Source organism: Ochotona princeps, chromosome 12 (genome assembly GCF_030435755.1).
Source record: "Ochotona princeps isolate mOchPri1 chromosome 12, mOchPri1.hap1, whole genome shotgun sequence".
NCBI lineage: Eukaryota > Metazoa > Chordata > Mammalia > Lagomorpha > Ochotonidae > Ochotona > Ochotona princeps.
The window spans coordinates 63,151,140-63,169,574 of NC_080843.1; the positions used below are offsets into that span (position 1 = coordinate 63,151,140).

The 18,435-nt window shown below is 45.5% G+C and overlaps 1 protein-coding gene and 2 non-coding genes across 5 annotated transcripts; all 3 read right to left on the reverse strand.

Annotated features, from left to right (window-relative positions):
* Positions 1-7,388: 7,388 nt before the first annotated feature.
* Positions 7,389-10,532, reverse strand: RPL21 (ribosomal protein L21). Of its 3 annotated transcripts, none has more exons than XM_004577570.3 (5): positions 10,352-10,532; positions 8,842-8,920; positions 8,592-8,653; positions 8,134-8,246; positions 7,389-7,664 (listed from the first exon to the last, which is right to left on the reverse strand). In XM_004577570.3, exons 2-5 carry the CDS (start codon positions 8,906-8,908, stop codon positions 7,424-7,426), a joined length of 483 nt encoding a protein of 160 aa, XP_004577627.2. In that variant the 5' UTR covers positions 8,909-8,920; positions 10,352-10,532; the 3' UTR covers positions 7,389-7,423. The 3 variants fall into 3 exon arrangements, with proteins under 3 accessions (XP_004577627.2, XP_058526568.1, XP_058526567.1); XM_058670585.1 differs by lacking the exon at positions 10,352-10,532 and adding an exon at positions 10,223-10,350; XM_058670584.1 differs by lacking the exon at positions 10,352-10,532 and adding an exon at positions 9,958-10,088.
* On the reverse strand, positions 7,963-8,092 carry LOC118758049 (small nucleolar RNA SNORA27). The gene has a single exon (XR_004995504.2). It is a non-coding gene; the product is annotated as a small nucleolar RNA SNORA27 (small nucleolar RNA).
* On the reverse strand, positions 8,369-8,440 carry LOC118758047 (small nucleolar RNA SNORD102). Its single transcript, XR_004995502.2, has one exon. It is a non-coding gene; the product is annotated as a small nucleolar RNA SNORD102 (small nucleolar RNA).
* Positions 10,533-18,435: the final 7,903 nt, after the last annotated feature.

Consider the following 18,435-nt stretch of genomic DNA (forward strand, 5'->3'; position numbering starts at 1 on the left):
TGCCAACGAATGCCATGGAAGGGGGTGTATTGGGATTCTGTAGAGGCTGTTGACTGTTCTGGGAGCCACTTGCTGCCACCACATCCATGGCAGGAGCTTACACAGCACCAGATCTAATCATCTCTACACTGAAGGAGCTTCAACTGTTGACTTATCTCCCCTGAGCAACTCACTCCCTCCGCAGGTGGAGGATATCCTGGTCTCATTGACACCCAAGCATGCCCACTTGACATGATTTCCACACAGTCCAGTCCTGCTGGAAAAGTGTTTACATTTTTGGTGCCTCTTGCATTAGTAGCTGTGAAAGCCAACCTGTCCACTGTTCCTTTCTACACACACTTCGGCTGTTTGCAAACAGTCACATGCAGACTTTGGTCACTTACTCAGTTTTCTGTATACTTTTTCCACTTCTGCAATAACAGCCCCACATGCTGCCTCACTGCTGTTATTCATAACCTAGCAACTTCTCTAACAGATTCTGAGAGTCTTTTGCATAGACAAGACCAATTTTTTTTTTCCATTAAGTGAGGCTGGGGAGGAAGAAACAGCCTACAAACACCCGGATTCCAAATAAATCAACTGCAGTTTCAAAATTTATCTTGGGCATAAAAGGGAATAAGACAGGGCCCGGCGGCGTGGCCTAGCAGCTAAAGTCCTCGCCTTGAATGCCCCGGGATCCCACATGGGCGCCGGTTCTAATCCCGGCAGCTCCACTTCCCATCCAGCTCCCTGCTTGTGGCCTGGGAAAGCAGTCGAGGATGGCCCAAAGCTTTGGGACCCTGCACCCGCGTGGGAGACCTGGAGGAGGTTCCTGGTTCCCGGCTTCGGATAGGCGCATACCGGCCGTTGCGGCTCACTTGGGGAGTGAAACATCGGATGGAAGATCTTCCTCTCTGTCTCTCCTCTCTGTATATCTGACTTTGTAATAAAATAAATAAATCTTAAAAAAAAAAAAAAGGGAATAAGACAAACCTAACTTATTTTGGCAATTTTACTGCTTGGTTTTAGTGATTGCTTATAGTCTAGCATTTTTTTCTCCATCCCAGTACTGAGAAAATGTTAATACTATACTAGTGGGACGATTGAAGAGATATGAACATGACTGAGGTTTTTTATTATTATTATTATTATTTGAAAGAGGGAGGGAGAGAGTTCTTCGTTGCACTGGTTTGCTCCTCCCATGGATGCTACAGTGGGGCTGGACTGTGTTGAAGCCAGGAGCCTAGAACTGCAACCAAGTCTCCCACATGGATGGCAGGGGCCCCAACCCCTTGGCACATCTTCTGTTCCTTTCCCAGGCACATCAGCGAGGAGCTGGATCAGAAGTGGAGCAGCCAACCCCCCAGCCCACTCCCAACCTGCCCGGGTGATTTCTTTTGCCACAATATTCAAAGGTAAACTTCAAGAGTTTTTATTCTTGTATTCAACTCTTAGGATTATGTTCCCCTGAACAAAACCAGAACAATTTATCTGACTAGCAAGAGAAGAGACACAAAGTTAAATGGCCGATGCAGTGTCATTCACAGTCATGGCTATTACTCACTTGACAGCAGGGCAAAAGGTTTAGAGCTGGAATATTTTCCTTGGGGCTACTGTTGTGGCAGTTACGCCATTGCCTATACTATGAGCATCCTATATGAGTGCCTGACCCAGCTCCCAACAGTCCAGGAGCTCGGGACCCTGCCACCCACACGGGACACTTGGCTGAAGCTTCTGGCTCCCGACCTTAGCCTAGGCTATCCCAGCTGTTGTAGCTATCCAGGGAGTGAATCAGTGGATGGCAGACCTCTGTCTTTCAAGTAAATAAATAACTTCACAAAAAAGGATAGTTTCCTTCATTTTCATTGTTAAGTGTAAGAAAAAGAAGTTGTAAAGGGTTGGTTTATAAATTCATAATCTGTGGTGGTTGGTGACTATTGAAGAGGATCCACATTTCAAGACAGACATGTAATTTAATCAGCATACACACACACACACACACACACACACACACCCTCTAATCTGAGATTCCCGTGCAACTCATCTATTTATATATATATTTTAAAAACCTTTTTAAATGAATCTGTAATACCTGCAAGACTTCCAGATGGAGCTGCCCACGGGGCAGCTGGAAATGTAGAGCTGCATTTGTGTAAGTGTGAGCTCCACCATTTGAGCCTCAAGTGTACCACAGTTAAAGACATAGGTGAGAGGTTCTAGAACTTGAACGTGCTTCCCAATCATGCAGAGTAACGCACAGTGCTGGGGCCCATCCCAGAATCTCAGTCTACGTCTGGGGAAGATCCACATTTTCAACAAGCTTCCAGTTAATCCTGACACTGCCTTTGGTGCCCTGCTTTGAGAACCCCGGGTTAGCTATGCAGGGAGGATTTATAGAGAAGGAAGAGAGTGACAAATGTAGCACATCAAGGGGTGTTGAGAGAGTGCTCTGAGTTAACTGTGTTAGCTGATGCCTCCGGAGAAAATTCACTCGCCTCGCCAAATATTAGGGAGCTAAAATTAAAAGTGTTAACTAGCAAGTTTTTGGTAACCTTTGAGAGTACAGTCACATCACAGTAGTGGAGGCGGAAGCCAGATTTGTAGTGGGCGACCAGGAAATTTAGCTACGAGAAGAACCAAGAAGGCACAGGAAACACTGCTTCATTGGTGTGCCAGCTTTCCCAAGTCTGTAGGCTGAAGTCAAGGAAACAGCAAGTGGAGAGAGTCCAGGAAGACAGCAGAACAAGAGGCCAGGCAACACCAACTCTCACTGTTCACACTCCCGACTACCTTCCTCCGCCCTGGTCTGTGTGGACATGCGGGTCTAACTGTTTGTTCCTCCTACGCTGTCACTGCCTTAAGAGGTCTTTATGGCGTTTGCTTCCGTTCCCAATGTTCTGGAAACATTCTCCATCTTAATCAAGACTCCCAGATGAACGTTGATAAACTTACACATTCCAAAGTAGGCTAGGCAGTGGTAAGCACTCTAAAGGATAGAAAAAAGAACACAGGATATCAAATTGTGTGGAGGCTGAAAAAAGCCGGTGGAGGGGAGGGTTGGATAGGCCATGGAGACCTAAGACAGAAAAGCAATGCACAAGAGAAAATGTCACATACAAAATCTTGGCAGTTGGGCCCAGAACAACAGCCTAGTGGTCAGAAAGGTCAGAAAGATGAGATACAGCAAGAGGTAGAGAAAGAAACAGAAAAGTGTCCCAGAAGCTGAGGTCACACTCAATAAACAAATGTGACATTTTCTCCCAATTTAGCAAGTACCGCATTATAATATGTTCAAACATACCAAGACAACAATTTTTCATGGTAAGCTGGAGTGCCAACCATTGGAATAACTTGAAGGGTGTGGTGCAGTAGCCTAGTGGCTAAAATCCTCGCTTTGCACGCCCAAGATCCCGTATGGGGACTGGTTCATATCTCAGCTGCTCTACTTCCCATCCAGCTCCCTGCTTGTGGCCAGGGAAAGCAAAGGCCCAAAGCCTTGGGCCCCTGCACCTGCATGGGAGACCTAGAAAAAGTTCCTGGCTCCAGGGTTCAGATCAGCTCAGTTCTAGCTCTTGTGGCCACTTAAGAAGTGAACCAGTGGTTGAAAGATCTTTCTGTATATCTGACTTTCCAATTTAAAAATTTAAATCTTAAAAAAAGAACAAAACAAAAAAACAAACAGCCTGGAAAATCATTTTGTTGGCATGCCATCCAGAACTGGAAAGCACATATTATAGGTGCTGGTTCAAGACCTAGCTATTCGAATTCTAATTCAGTTCCCTGATAATGTGTCTGGGAAAGCTTTGGAGGATGGCCCAAGTACTTGGACTCTGCACTGTCGTGGCCAACCCAAAAGCCTCTGGTTTCTGACTGTCCTGATCTGGCCACTGTAGCTTGTGCAGAACGAAACAGTGAACGGAAGATCTCTGTCTCTCCCGCTCCATAATTCTTTCAAACAGATTAATCTTTAAAAAACAAAGACTCAGGTCAGGTGTTTAGCACAGCAGCCAAGATGCCACTGGGGATCCCCACATCTCACACCAGCTCTAGTGTGAGCTCTGCCACTGACACGGGAGACCCAGGAACTGTGGGTTGCTGGCTTCAGTCCGACCCAGCAAGCCAGCAGACAGACCTGTGTGTCCAGACCTGGATTAATAGACCCTAGGTATACAAAGCATCTCTGGGAATCACTTGGTCCAAACGACTCTAAGTCATTTCACTGATAAAGCGTGCCAGGGAATAAACAGAAACAATCTCAGGTTTCCTGACCTTTATACATCATGTGGGGGACCTAACAATCAATTCCCCATGACAAAAATGGATAATTGGCCTTCAATACAGAGAAATAGTCTCATAAAGTCAATAGGGACACTGAACATACAGAAAATGCATTTTTTAATGTAACACTTTCCTCATTATCCTCTAATTCAAAAAGACTTGTGTACCAGGGATCATAAGGTGAAAGTTTAAAGACACAGTCCCCAAGTAGTGAGGGAGACAAATTCTTAAAAATTACAGTCACTTGAACAAAATTAGAAACATCTGTTGGGGTGGGTAGTTGCTCAACAGGTTAATCCTCTGTCTATAGTGCCAGCATCCCATATGGGCACTGGTTCTAATCCTGGCTACTCTAATTTCAATCCTGCTCTGGTTCCTCCTGGGAGGGCAGTGGCAGGATGATTCAAGTCCTTGGGACTCTGCACTCACATGGGAGACCCAGAGGAGTCTCCTATTCAGCTCAGCTCCACGCCATTGTGGCCCATATGGGGCAGTGAACCAGTGGATGGAAGATTGGTCTCTCCTCTGTACATCTGCCTTTGAAATAAGTAAAAAAATTTCACAGGAGCCACATGGAGAATTTCATTCCATGAAACCAAACCAGAGGTAATTTCTCTTCTAAGTGCAAGTCCCTTCTGCATTCCTCTCCCTCCATCCGTGAAGTATAACCTAAGGGAAAGACTGAGCAGAGAACAGGCATGTCAGACACAAGCAAGGCAGATGGGAGAGAAGGAACTGAGAGAAAAAAAATATCTCATTTTCCAAATATCTCTAGCATAAATTAAGAAAACAATAAAGGAAAAGCAATTTAGTAGCAAGCAGTTTACAAAGGGTAGAAGGTGAAGTTTTATGTCCAAACTCATTCTATCACATACATTACACGTGCCAATTCTTTGTGTATCTAAACAGCTTTTTTACGACTTTTCAGTGGTAGATTCAGATAACTTCCATCTGTCAGTTCAGTTCCCAAATGGCCACAACAGCCAGAGCAGGAGTTCATCTCAAGTCTGGAACCAGGAGCTTCTTCGCGGTCATGTGGTTGTCGGGCCCAAGGACCTGAGCCATCCTCTGCTGCTTTCCCAGGCCATACAGGGAACTCCAAGTAGAGCAGCTGGGACTTGAAGCAGTAGGAGATCTTGTAGGCAGAGGATTAGCCTGGAAAGCCAGCACAGCAGGCACCCAAAGCTAATTTAAAACACACACATCTCACTCACTGCAGCTGGATGGTGTGATTAGGAAACTGGCATGAGGAAAGCACACTTAAAATTTTCCTTTAAAGATTTGAAAGTCAATTCACAGAGGGACAGAGATCTTCATCCACTTATTCATTCCCCAAGTGGCCTATCTGGCCAAAGCTGGGATGGTCTGACACCAAGAGCCAGGAGCTTGTTTCTAATCTGTCAAATGGGTGGCATGGGCCTCAAAAGTTCTTGGGCCATCCCGCACTGCCTTCCCAGTTAGTAGGGAACTGAAGCACATATGGACTTGAACTGAATTCCATATTGGACATCAGCACCATAGGCGGCTTTACTGGCTACATGCCAGTCCCTCTTTCCTTACACTTAATATTTATTTTTATTGGAGGTAGGTCTAGAGACAGATCTTCCATCTGCTGGTTCACTATCCAAGTGATATGAAGCCAGGAGCATCCTCTAGTGGGTGCAGGGTCCCAGGAGTTTGGGCCATCCTCCTTTGTTCTCCCAGGCCACGAGGAGGGAGCTGGATGGGAAATGGAGCAGCCAGGACATGAACTGGCACGCATGTGGGATCATGGCACTGAGGATTAGCCAACTGAGCCATGGTACAAGGCCTGATTTCTTTACACATCTGACAGTCACACCTCAAAACAGACACAAGAATTAAATACATCTTTCATAAACTGTTAGTGGTGTTAACCATTACTCCAATGTGGAGATCTCAACCATATGCATCACTCAGTCTCATGATACACCTCAGTAAAGGGTGGGCCACATGCACCTCTATAAAGTCATCAGTTGCATTTAGTTGATTACAAAATGGAGCTATTTTCACCTCACACTACTTTAAGTACGCAACAAACAATTCTAATCCTCACAATGACCCTTGAAAGAGGGACACTAACTCCCATTCCAGCTTTTTAAAAACACCCTGCTTGGCCCAGACCCAGCTGTTGCCCTCCCAAATATTACAGGGGGGATGGGGAAGAGTGGACAAGGCAGGAATGGATACCAAGTTCTGAAATAGAACTCAGCTGTGTTAGCTTAGACTTCTCCACTGGAACTTGGATCAATACACACCAAGAAAGATTCAAGTCATTGCTTTTGGTTGCAAGAAACAGGAATTTTCCATTGACCAATACGGCAGTCGTCTGTTTAAGGGAAGTTAGCAATGCATAGCTTACTTTGCCATACATCGATATTGCATCACTTTTCCCTTTCAATCAAAGCACAAGACCACCAATTAAACTTTTTCCTACCCATAGCATCTGCTACACCAGGAATACAAGGGAGTTTCTTTTAATACATTTAATTATTATTATTTTATAATAGTTTCATATTCCCTTATCCCCTCCTCAGTTCCTCTATATCATTACTAAAGTATAGTTCTTCATACAGTCATAAGTTCATCATTGTGGGCATGGACAAGGGAGTTCTTGTTCTCCAGTTGAATAGTAGAAAACACAACTCGAACAAATCCGTTAGGCCTCACCGACCAGTCAGCCACAAGCCTTTGGAGAATCACGTCAGCCTGGCAGAGGCACACTTTGCAACAAGGCTCTGCTTCAAGGACGGAGGGCGGCAGTTCCTAAAATGGAGTAGCACACACATTGGCGAAGTCCAATTTCCACTTCCACAGAACATGAGCTAGTCTGTGTGCTGCCTCCAGTCCGGCCTTGGTACTCAGCATGTCACACGACAACAGTATTTGCTCCTTTGATATCAACCTGGCCAATGCCAGTATCTTGAAACTACCAAGCTTTTTAACTGAAAAATTAACTAAAACACTTCAAAGTTAACACCTGCCCATTTCCTAACCGAGTTTCTGCTCACCCCAGAAAGAGAAGCTTAAATAAGGGCTATACACAATGAACCAGGACAGAGTTAAAATGTGATTTAAGAACTCCCATGGGAAATAAGACACCACACCTGTACAAGACTCTAGAGGTCTTTTATTTTGTTTTCATTTGTTATGCCATGAATTCATAGGGAATGGGCTCCAGCAGCTCGGGTTCTTTCCCATTGGTTCTCACGAAGTGAGCTTCCCTGGGTGGAGCGGGCTGGCGCTTCAGCTGCACCCAGGTACCTTTCTCTTTGGCTTCTTTCTTCTTCTGATCATTTTCCTTCACCCGCTTCAGGAAGCTATCCCGGCTCTTGGAGTGTTTGATGTGCTCAATGCGCACATTGATCCTCTTGGCAAGAATCTTGCCCCTGCAGAGCAAGCATCAAAGTATCAACAGCAGAAAATCATTGAGCTGTTTCATTTGTTAAATAAAGTATGGGTCTTTTTTTTCCTAAACCCTGACAGGATAAATCAACAAGATGGTTTAATTGCTTATCATCCATCATCAATTTTTCGGCAAATGCCCCACGTTTAAGCTCTGCTAATAGGATAACACCCTCAAAACATTAATTTTCCAATAAAAAACAGACTAATAAAATCTAAGACTCCAATTTATCATAGGAACTAGAATTGCTTAGCACTAGTCACATAAGGCTTTCCATTTCAGCTTGTTTCCTCTGACAGGTTACAAGACAAACACTCAAGTCTGCCTGAGTTTTAAAAGGATAATTTCTTTGCCCCACTTGAATGACCAATAAAGACATGAAAGTCCAATTGGCAAAGTGAAAAGGGGGTGTGAAAATGCCAATCAGTTAAAAAGGGCAGGAAGTTACTTACTTGACTTGCTTGTTTACAACTATGCCAACAGCATGCTGCGTAACATTGTAGACTCTTCCAGTTTTGCCATGGTAACATTTATGGGGCATTCCTTTCTGAACAGTACCCATTCCCTGGGTTAAAAAAAGGACACAAATGTTACAGCAGCAACTTCCTCTTCCTTTGAAACCTTGAATTTACGAACATGTCCAACTACAGCACAATCCCAGCCCCTCTTATGATTTGGCAACTCAAGAGCTTTCAGAGCCGGTGAAATGTATTTTTTCATATTGCTTCAAGCAATCAAAGAGAAATTCATCATTAAGCTCTGGAGTACCACACCGTGACACAGCTTTCACTGGAGTTTCTTTTCATGATATTTTCCAATTTTGCACTATCTTCAAGTGGGTATGCGTAATGATAAAAATTTAACTAAAGAACAGAATTCATAAAGCATACATTCCATTCTGTTAGCATACCTTGATGTCTACAATGTCACCTTTCTTGTAAATGCGCATATATGTGGCCAAAGGAACAACTCCTGCAAAGAAAGATTAGCTTTTTACCATATATACAACGAAGTTTCACAAACTGCCAATGGATAATTATCCCTGACAGCAAAATCAGGGTAGTTAAGACACTACTACACAAAGTTGTATAGTGAATGAATCTAAGCAGATGCCGACACACACCCATTAATAAGCCACAACGTCTGCCACATGTACTCACCATGCTTCCTAAAGGGCCTGGAGAACATGTAGCGGGTGCCTCTCCTCTTTCCCTTTGTGTTCGTCATCTTGGCCAATTACTGCAACCAGAAAATGACACAAACTCAAACACAACTGAAAACTGACAGCCTTGTTAACACAGAACCTTGCTCATCTGAAATGTTTTTACGGTACCAAAGAAATGTGACAAGATCCACATCAATTCATTAAAGGATAAAGTTTCCCCTTCTCAACCTGGCTTTCTACATCTAATATTTAACTAAAGATCTCATTTCCTATTTGTTTACTGCTGGGTGGGGGGGTACAGGACTAGCTTCACAACCAACCAAATCCTGCGCAGCGCGCCCTCGCTTCCTTTGCCACAACGCCTGCATGTAAGCTTCCCTTCATCTGTAAGGCCAGGTACCACTGGCCACAACTGCTGGAACCCTCAAGTGTGCCGGAGCAGCTAATTTATCACATCAGACTTCACTTTTACTCAGAATGCCATCTTCTTTGGTCTCAAACAACCAGAAGAATGATTTTGGAACTCTGGGATTACTTACACAGATAGAACTGCCATTCCCAGCAGACTCCTGCCATGAACAGACGCAGGCCAAGGAGGTGTGACCTCTGTAGACTGGTCTAACCTGACTCTTTCATTTAAAAACGATTCTACTGAAGCATTCCTCTTGCACAAACTGAGTTAGTCTACTGACAAGACTGTTCCACCTTGCCCAAGGAAACCGCGAGGTCTGCTTGCAGAGTACGCATGAAAATTCTACTTTGGAAAAAGCATGTAGGCCCAGGTCCCCTGTCCTACTCCTTTAAATCTTTCCTATTCGGGCTCGAGCTCCTAAGCAAGCACGGCTGCTCGGCGGGCTGAAGGCACGCCGTGGAGCCAGGGGCAGCATGGCCAGCACCGTGACCCTGCACTGCTAGGCCACCTCATTTCACGATGCCCACCGTGGGGCTAACAGTTCCAAGAACTATGTCGTCTGGGCTGCAGTGAGGAGTACGGCCTAAGTATAATCAATACAGTAACAAACTGGACAAGCGACTCAACTGCGCCTTCCCCGTGCCCGATTCCCATGCCAGCCCCAGTCTAAGCCCTAAAACAGCACTTTCTGCACGTCACCTCGTCGGCGGCTCGCGGCCCGGGCCGACTCGGCCCCACGGGGAGAACCACCACCGTCCGTTGGCGGCCCGGGCCAGCTCCCAGGCGGCCCCTACTCCCCAGGCGTGTGAGCTTAGCTCCTACGTGAGCAACAAACCCCCCACGCTAGGGCTCACGAGGGCAGCAGGCCACGCAGCGCGCTCCATGCCAAACGGCAGAAGATGAAGTCTTCGCCGGGCAACCCCAAGCAGCTTCCCCGCGCCAAGGCCTCGGTCCCGGGACTCGCCTTCCCGCCGGTGGGCTCCGGCCGGGAAACAGCGGCCCTCGCGGCCCTCCACACCCTGCTCGGGAGGCCCCGGGGCTCGCCTTCGCGCCGCTGCAGCGCCGGCTACCGGGAGCCACGCGCCAGGCCTACCTGGAAGATGGCGGCTCCGGCCGAAAGGAAGGGGGCGGGGCCGCAGCGCGCGTCTTACAAGGGCCTGAGGGCTGCCCGCGGCGCTGCCTGAGAGAAGTGCCGTCCGAAAGACACTGTTGCCCAGAAAAGACGTTTCTCCCGGAGAACCAGCACTCTCTATGGGGATATTTTCCCTTCCCCAGCGAAGCAGGACATCAGCTCAAGCAAGATACATGTGCATCCTCGGTCAGCCCGGAAAGGGGCCTTGCAGGGTGACCCGGGAGACGCCGGCGCCCCGGGCGCGCTGACGTTATTCTGCAGGCGTCTCCTGTCGTGAGGCTGCCGGCTGTGCTGTGACGTCATTGCCCGTGGACGCGTCCGTGGCGCCTGTTGCCGACCGGCTCTTCAGAAATGATTACAAGAATGTTACCTGGCGGTGCGTCTTTGCAGGAGTTGTCTTATTTATTTATGTTTTTACTCCCATGCGTCTAAACAGATGCACCTCGGCAAATGTGAACACCTGCACCGAAGTGTGTCATTGTAGTGTAATAAGAGAGGCCGTTGTTTCATTCACTGCGCTATTAGAAATCACTTATATATTTATATATTTTTAGCCTATTTTTATTGGGAAGACATCATATTTACGGAAAGAAGGAGAGACAGAAAGAGCTTAACTCCCCAAGCGGGCACAATGGCCGGTGCTGCGCTGATCCGAAGCCAGGAGCTTCTTCAGGGTCTCGCAGGCGGGTGCAGGGTCCCAAGGCCTTGAGTTTCTGCTCCAAGATCCCATTCTGGATACCACAGACCAGGATTTAGTTATTACATGTCTTTATGTGCCTTGGGCTGGGAAATTTTCTCAGACTTTTCTAATTTTTGTTGGTGATTTTGATGATTTTGAGGAATGCTGGCTTGGTGTTTTGGGTAGGCTGCCTTGCTACTAGAATTCATCTGTTTGCCTCATGATTGTAATGTGTTTAGGATACATTTTAAAGAAGATATTATACCATTGTTTTTGAAAATTTACACTTAGGGCCCAGTACAATATCATAGCGGTGAAAGTCCTCGCCTTGAACGTGCCAGGATCCCATATGAGCACCGGTTCTAATCCTGGCAGCCCTGCTTCCCATCCAGCTTCCTGCCTGTGGCCTGGGAGAGCAGTCGAGGATAGCCCAAAGCCTTGGGACCCTGCACCCATGTGGGAGACTTCGAGGAAGTCCCTGGCTCCTGGCTTCAGATTGGCTCAGCTCCAGCCATTGTGGTTGCTAGGGGAGTGAACCATCGGACAGAAGATCTTCCTGTCTGTCTCTCCTCCTCTCTGTATGTCTGCCTTTCCAATAAAAAAATAAATGAAATCTTTAAAAAAAATTTGCATTCTTTTGACTCATGGGATACATAGAAAACTTTTAGTTTCTAAAAACTGCACAAGATTGTCACTTCTCCGCTTCACCATAACCTTTGGCTTGTCAATTTGTCTATCTGACTTGATTTTCTGTACTTCATCCTTGTAATCACTCCCTTTCAGCTCTCTCTAGTCCCACTTTGTCATATCACCGCCTTAGCAAGTGCACAGCTGTGGATGAATGCAGCCAAGTACAGGTGGATATTGTTGGAGCCAATCTCATAAACGGGCCACCAGGTGTGACTGTATCACAAGCTACTCATCCATGGATGATATTTTTAACAATCAGACATGTTTTCTTTGGCCTACAGAATAATGCCTTTTATCATTATTATTAAGATAGAGTTCATTTTCAACAAATTGGAATTTCTGGCATGTCTTGAAAATCCAGGAGATGTGGCAAGAACCAGTGCCCATATGGGATCCTGGCACATGCAATGTGAGGACTTTAGCCACTGGGCTATGGCACAGGGCCTATGTCATACAGTTTAATCTAATAGTTGGACATGAGTCCTGTTATCTTTTCCTCATCTCCCATTCTGTTTTCAGGAAATCTGATTTCTGTTCTATCGCGCCACGAAAACTGCCCTTATCAGGCATCAGTTAATTCTAGGTTCCCAAAACCAGAAGGTGCTTCCTGTTCTTATCTGTTCTGATCTTTCAGAAGCACTGGACTCTTGGCCACTTCTTCCTCCTTGAAAAATAACCCTAGTGACTGCTCCACAGACTGTTTTGTTGATTTCCCTTCTCTTCATGTTCTCGGAAGAATAGATTTTCTCCTGGGGCCAGCAGGATAGTATAGCACTTGCTGTTAATATTTCACTTACAGTTTCAGCATCCCCTGTGGGCACCGATTCATGTCCCAGCTGCTCCACTTCCCATTAAGCTCCCTGCTTGTTGCCTGGGAAAGCAGCAGAGGATGACTCAAGGCCTTGGGGCCCTGTACCTGTGTGAGAGAACTGAAGGAAGCTCCTGGCTTCGGATCGGCTCAGCTTCAGCCACTGCAGCAATTTGGGGAGTTAATCAGTTGATAGAAGATCTCTCTCTATCTGTCTCTGTCTCTGTCTCTCTCTCCCTCTTGCTCTCTTTGTCTCTGCTTCTCTCTGTAAATCTTCCCTACAAATAAAAATAAACAAATCATAAAAAAAGAATAGATTTTTCCCCTGGGGCCAGCATACAGTGGGTAAGGCTTCTGGTGATGCCTGAATCCAATAATCAAGCACAGGTTTGAGTCCTGCTTGTTCTACTTCCCACCCAGCCCCCTGCTATAATGTGTCTGGTAAGGCAGTGGAAGATGGCCCAACTACTTTAATCCCTGCACCTGTCTGGGAAACCAGGATGGAATTCCTGGCTTTTGGCTTCAGCCAGACTCATACCTGGCTGTTGCAGCTGTTTGTATAATTGACCAATAGATGGAGGATCTCTCACTCTCATCCATTTCCTCTCTATGTAACTGCAGCTTTCAAGTAAATGAATATATAAATACATACATCTTCACCAACACACACACACGTATATATGTGTGTGTGTATCTTTCTTGAGTCTAATGGGTCTCCTGCTACATTATCCTCCCAGATAACTTTCAAATTGCCCCCATCATTTTCAGTTTTATGTCTAGGCTGCTCTCTTCCGGGTTTTTGCCCTTAAGTTAGGCCTCTCCTCGAAACTTCCGTGCAAATTGATGTCTATTCTTGGGTACCATTTAACTTTTCAAAGTTAACATGTCCAAAATAAAACCCCAAACTTGTTTCTGCTCCAGTATTTTCCATCCCAGACTGGCAAAGCCAGGGACCTGGGTGTTACCTTTAAGCTTTCCCTTCTCTCCATATCCAATACATCAGAAAGTTTAGTTTCAGTTCCGCTTGGGAAGCACATATCCAGTTGTCCTGTCTTTTGCATCAGTGGCTGCTACCATTGGCATTTCTCACTTCCAGCTACCCCCATGGTACATGGGCCTGTGTGAAGCTGGGAGCCTGGTGCTTCCTCCAGTTCCAGGGACCCAAGAACCTGAGCCTTTCTCATCTGCCATCCCAGGCTGTAAACTGGGAGCTGGATTGGAAGTGGTCATCTGGGACTTGAACTGTTGTCCACATTGGATGCTGATGTCACAGGGGGAGGATTAGCCCACCTGCCTCTGGGCCGACCCCTATTCATTTTTTACATAATAGCCAGATGGCTCTTTAAGATTTATAAACCTGATTGGATCACACCCTTGCTGAAAGTCCTCCAAAGGCTTTTAAAAGTGCTCTTAGCATGAAATCTAAACTCCTTACCTTGTCATATAAATCCCTCTATGAACTGCTTCCTTCCCTCTCCAGGTTCACTCAGTTCCCACTACCCCCTCACTGCTTGGCTTATTCCACTGCCTTCTTCAATCTCTCTCTCTCACACAAGATTCATTTGTATTTATTTGAAGGAATTACAGGGAGAAGGAGAAACAGAGGTAAAGGGATCTTCCATCTACTGGTATACTGCTCCAGAGGGACAGCAGGACTGGGTGAGGCCCAAGCTGGGACTCCCACATGGGTCGCAGCAGCCTGTTCTCTTGGGCCATCCTCTACTGCTTTCCCAGGCCATTATCAAGGATCTGGATTGGAAGTGGAGCAGCCAGGACCCCAACAGTAGCCTTTATAGGATGCTTGTGTTGCAGCTCGAGGCTTAACCTGCTCTGCCTCTATGCCAGCTCTCTTCAGTTTCATAGGCAATTCAAGCTCATACCAGTGCCAAGATCTTTAAGAATGATGTTCCCTTTGCTCTTTCAATAACACAATCTTTCTCATTTTCTTGCTTCCTGAAGGAAGCTCCTACAGAGAATGGATGCCTGAGTGGGAGCTGGATGCAGAAGGTTGAAAGAGCAGCTCGAGGAGCAGGCATATGGCCTGAGCAAGGGAGGACAGGCAATGTGATGTTGCCGGTGCAATACCAAAATGCTGAGAACTACAGCGGGAGGGGACATTGTGCGGCCTGTTGCCAGGAAGCTGCACCCTGTTCTAGGTCAAGTCCAGGATCCAGGTCAAGTCTTAACAGAAGGCACAAAGATGCCGGCAGCCACAGCTGACACTCACTGAGGCATTAGTCTGTGTTCTGGGAGTTGCTTTGCAAATATCATTTCATTGAATCTTCATAACTACCTTAACAGTAACTGGTGCCTCCTGCTCTTGTGCCTTTAGAGATTCTGAAATGTTAAAAAAAAAAAAAAAAAAAAGGAGCTTTTGCCATTGCTGGTTTAGGATTCAGCTTTCTTAAAGCAGCTATGTCAAGGGTGTTCGCCCATCTGTTTGAGTTTTCAAAATTTTGTTGCTGGTTTTTGTAATGTAGTTTGAAGTTTTTGGACACACACACACACGACTTTAATGGAGTTTCAGCAGAGAACAAAATTAGAAAAGGGTATTTAGTCAGTCATCTTGATGTGGAAACCCTTAGAGATGAGCTATGTAAAAGCAAAGTAGCCAATAGTTACATTAACTCATTCATTGTGTTAGTTGAACTGAATGTTGAATGCTACATGAGAGGCTGGGTTGTAAAGTACATGTTGTTAGTCTTTGTTGTTGTTACTCATTTCTAATAGCTTCCCTATTTACTTGGAGCATAATTACTGACCATATATTATTGTCCTCTGTGTGTGTGTGTGTGTCTGGTCAAGTGGCAGAAAAAGGGAGAGAGAGACAGAAAGAGATGCTCCATCTATTGACTGACTTCCCAAATGGCTGTGACAGCCTGGGCTGGGCCAGAACTAAGCCAGGAGCCAGGAACTCCATTTAGATCACCCACGTGGGTAACAGGAACCCAAGTACTTGGGACACCTTCCTTTGCTTTCCAAGGCACATTAGCAGGTAGCTGGATTAGAAGTGAGACAGCCAGGTCTTTAACTAGAGCCCACATGGGGTGCTGGTATTACAGGCGGCAGCCCTGCCCACTGTGCCACAGCACCAGTGCTGATGTTTATCTGTTTTGAATAAGTCTACCATAAATGTTTGGGACATGTTTTAAATTTTTTAAGTACATAAATGGAGTTAATCTTACATATAAGTTAAATACATATATGGAGTAAAAGATAGTCATATTTCTAGTTTATAAAAACTACCACAAAATGCTGATTATATTTTTTGGCATTTTCATCTGAAAATGAGAGGCATCTCTTTTCTTTTCTTTTCCTTTCTTTTTTTGTTGTTTTTGAATTTTTACAGTACAATTCCATAGGGTCTGGGATTTCCCCTTCCCCAAGTTTCCACCCCCTAACTGATTTGCCCCATATTATTACAATACGATAGTCCTTCATAAGCAGTCAAAAGTCCATCAGTCTGTTATTTAAATGTGCCCCAACATTACTGGTACAGACAGTGTCAGACAGTCCAGCATCCCATTGTCTAGCTATATCTAACCGTTTCATTGGGAGTCTATCTTTGATTTGGAAGTAGAGATGCATATTGTGTTGTGTCTTCACATCTGAATATGATAGCCTCTATTATTCCTTCAGTATATATCCCCTTAAATGAGAAGCCATGAAACAAAGTCAATAACAGATATGAAATTAAAACAAAAAATTTAAAGCACCATGGAGTCACAAAAGGTACCACTGAGTAACCAACACATGGGTGAAGAAAACACAAAAACCACTTAGGTAAAATGATGCCATGTGCAATCCACAAGCCAGCAATGAATTCGACAAGAGAAAAGAAACTATTTAGAAGAAATGAAAATGAAAACAAAAACATCCAAGCACATGGGATGTAGCAAAAAATGTATGAAAAGGGTTGTTGATCTTGCAATTTGCATGATGGGTGCCTTGTATTAGAGAAAATATATGGTATTTGTCCTTTTGAGATTGGCTTATTTCACTGAACAGAATGGTTTCTAGTCGGGACTATCTAGTTGAGTGGCTGAGTGATATTCCATGGAGTAGATGTACCAGTTTCTCTAACCACTCCTCTTTGGACAGGTATCTGGATTGTTTCCATGTTTTTGCTATTGTAGTTTGTGTCGCCGTAAATATAGGAACTCTGATTCCCTTCTCATATGCAGTTTTCATTTCCTTTCTTAACAGAGGATGGAGGATAGAACAAATCAATCAGCTACCCCAACCATGTGTTGGTACTGAAAATCTGGGCAAGCAGAGACTCTAAAATGGACTACATCAGCCAGTGGATTCTGGAGAGATTTTATCGTGCTTGAAGTGGTGAGATCGGCAGTGGTTCAGAACTGCTGAACTATCAAAACCTCATGAGCAGAACCCTCAGAGTATGTCCCACATCAGGGACCCTGGGGTTGTGTCGGGTGGCTGCCCTCCATCCCAGGGTACAGAGGTGTTTGGAAAGCTGGGTGTGGCTTCTCTCCTTATCTCAGCTCTTCCCCAAGATACAGGAAGGAAAAAAAAATGTCAGAAAAGTGGTCTCACCCACTTTCTTCTTAACCCTTCACCCTAATCACCCTAATCAACTATATACAAAAATCATCAAAATAAAAATAATAATTTTAAAAAGCAAATGAAAATAATAACTTCAAAAGATGAAAGAGATTTGTATCACTATAGTTCCTCCCCAGGAGGCAGCCACACAGCCTCACAGAGCCCCCCAGGAGAAACAAGCCTGACTGCTGTGTCAGCCCCAGGTGCCCTGACTGCAGCAAGAGGACCAAAGCCTACAGCACACGTGTTCCTTGTGGGTGTCAAGGTCAGCACGCAGCAGACCAAACGGGCTGTGAAGAAGCCAGGTGACACGGATGTGACCGTGGGCACTGCCCCAGTAGGCATGACACAGGAAAGGGCAGATGCTCAGCTGGCTCCTGGCTGTGACACCCTGGATGTTGCCAACAAAAATTGAGATCATCTATACCAATTCCAGCCACCATATGTTATTTCAGTAGAAAAAAAATTATTGAAAATTTAGAAGAAATAGGAAAAACATTAAATGCAAAAAAAAAAAATGGAAAACCCAAAGTCTGCTTACTGCCCATGAGCATCTAGATTAAAGCAGTGCTGGACTCAGTGGACTCGGTGATGAGTGTCTAAAGATGAATAAAATGTGAACCTTGCCCTCAAGAAACCTGTGCAGAGTCTGCGACGGAGACCAGGTGAGGCATTACCGTAGCCTGTGTGGGGGCTCCCAGGGCACCAGTGTGAGTGCGGTGGGAGGCCAGGAAGGAGGCCTGTGTGTGTGTCTGTGTGTCTGCACACGTGCCTGGATTTGGGCCCTGTTTGAGCATCTTCCCTCTGATTTATAATGCGCCTTTGTCCTGTTAGATTGGCAGGAGAACAATGGCAAGTGAGAACTTATGAAGAATTTCTAGGGTAGAAGGTATATAATGAGCATCCTTGTCTCAAAAAAAAAAAAAAACCCTGCCATATAAAAAAGATAGCTAAAGTAATGAGGGGCAGGAATACTGTGAATAATTGAAAAATACATCAAGAGGAATATTACAGCCAGATATACACAGAGGAGGAGAGACAGAGAGGAAGATCTTCCGTCCAATGATTCACTCCCCAAGTGAGCCGCAACAGGCCGATGTGCGCCAATCCGATGCCGGGAACCTGGAACCTCTTCCGGGTCTCCCACGTGGGTGCAGTGTCCCAATGCATTGGGCCGTCCTCAACTGCTTTCCCAGGCCACAAGCAGGGAGCTGGATGGGAAGTGGAGCTGCCGGGATTAGAATCGGCGTCCATATGGGATCCCGGGGCTTTCAAGGCGAGGACTTTAGCCGCTAGGCCACG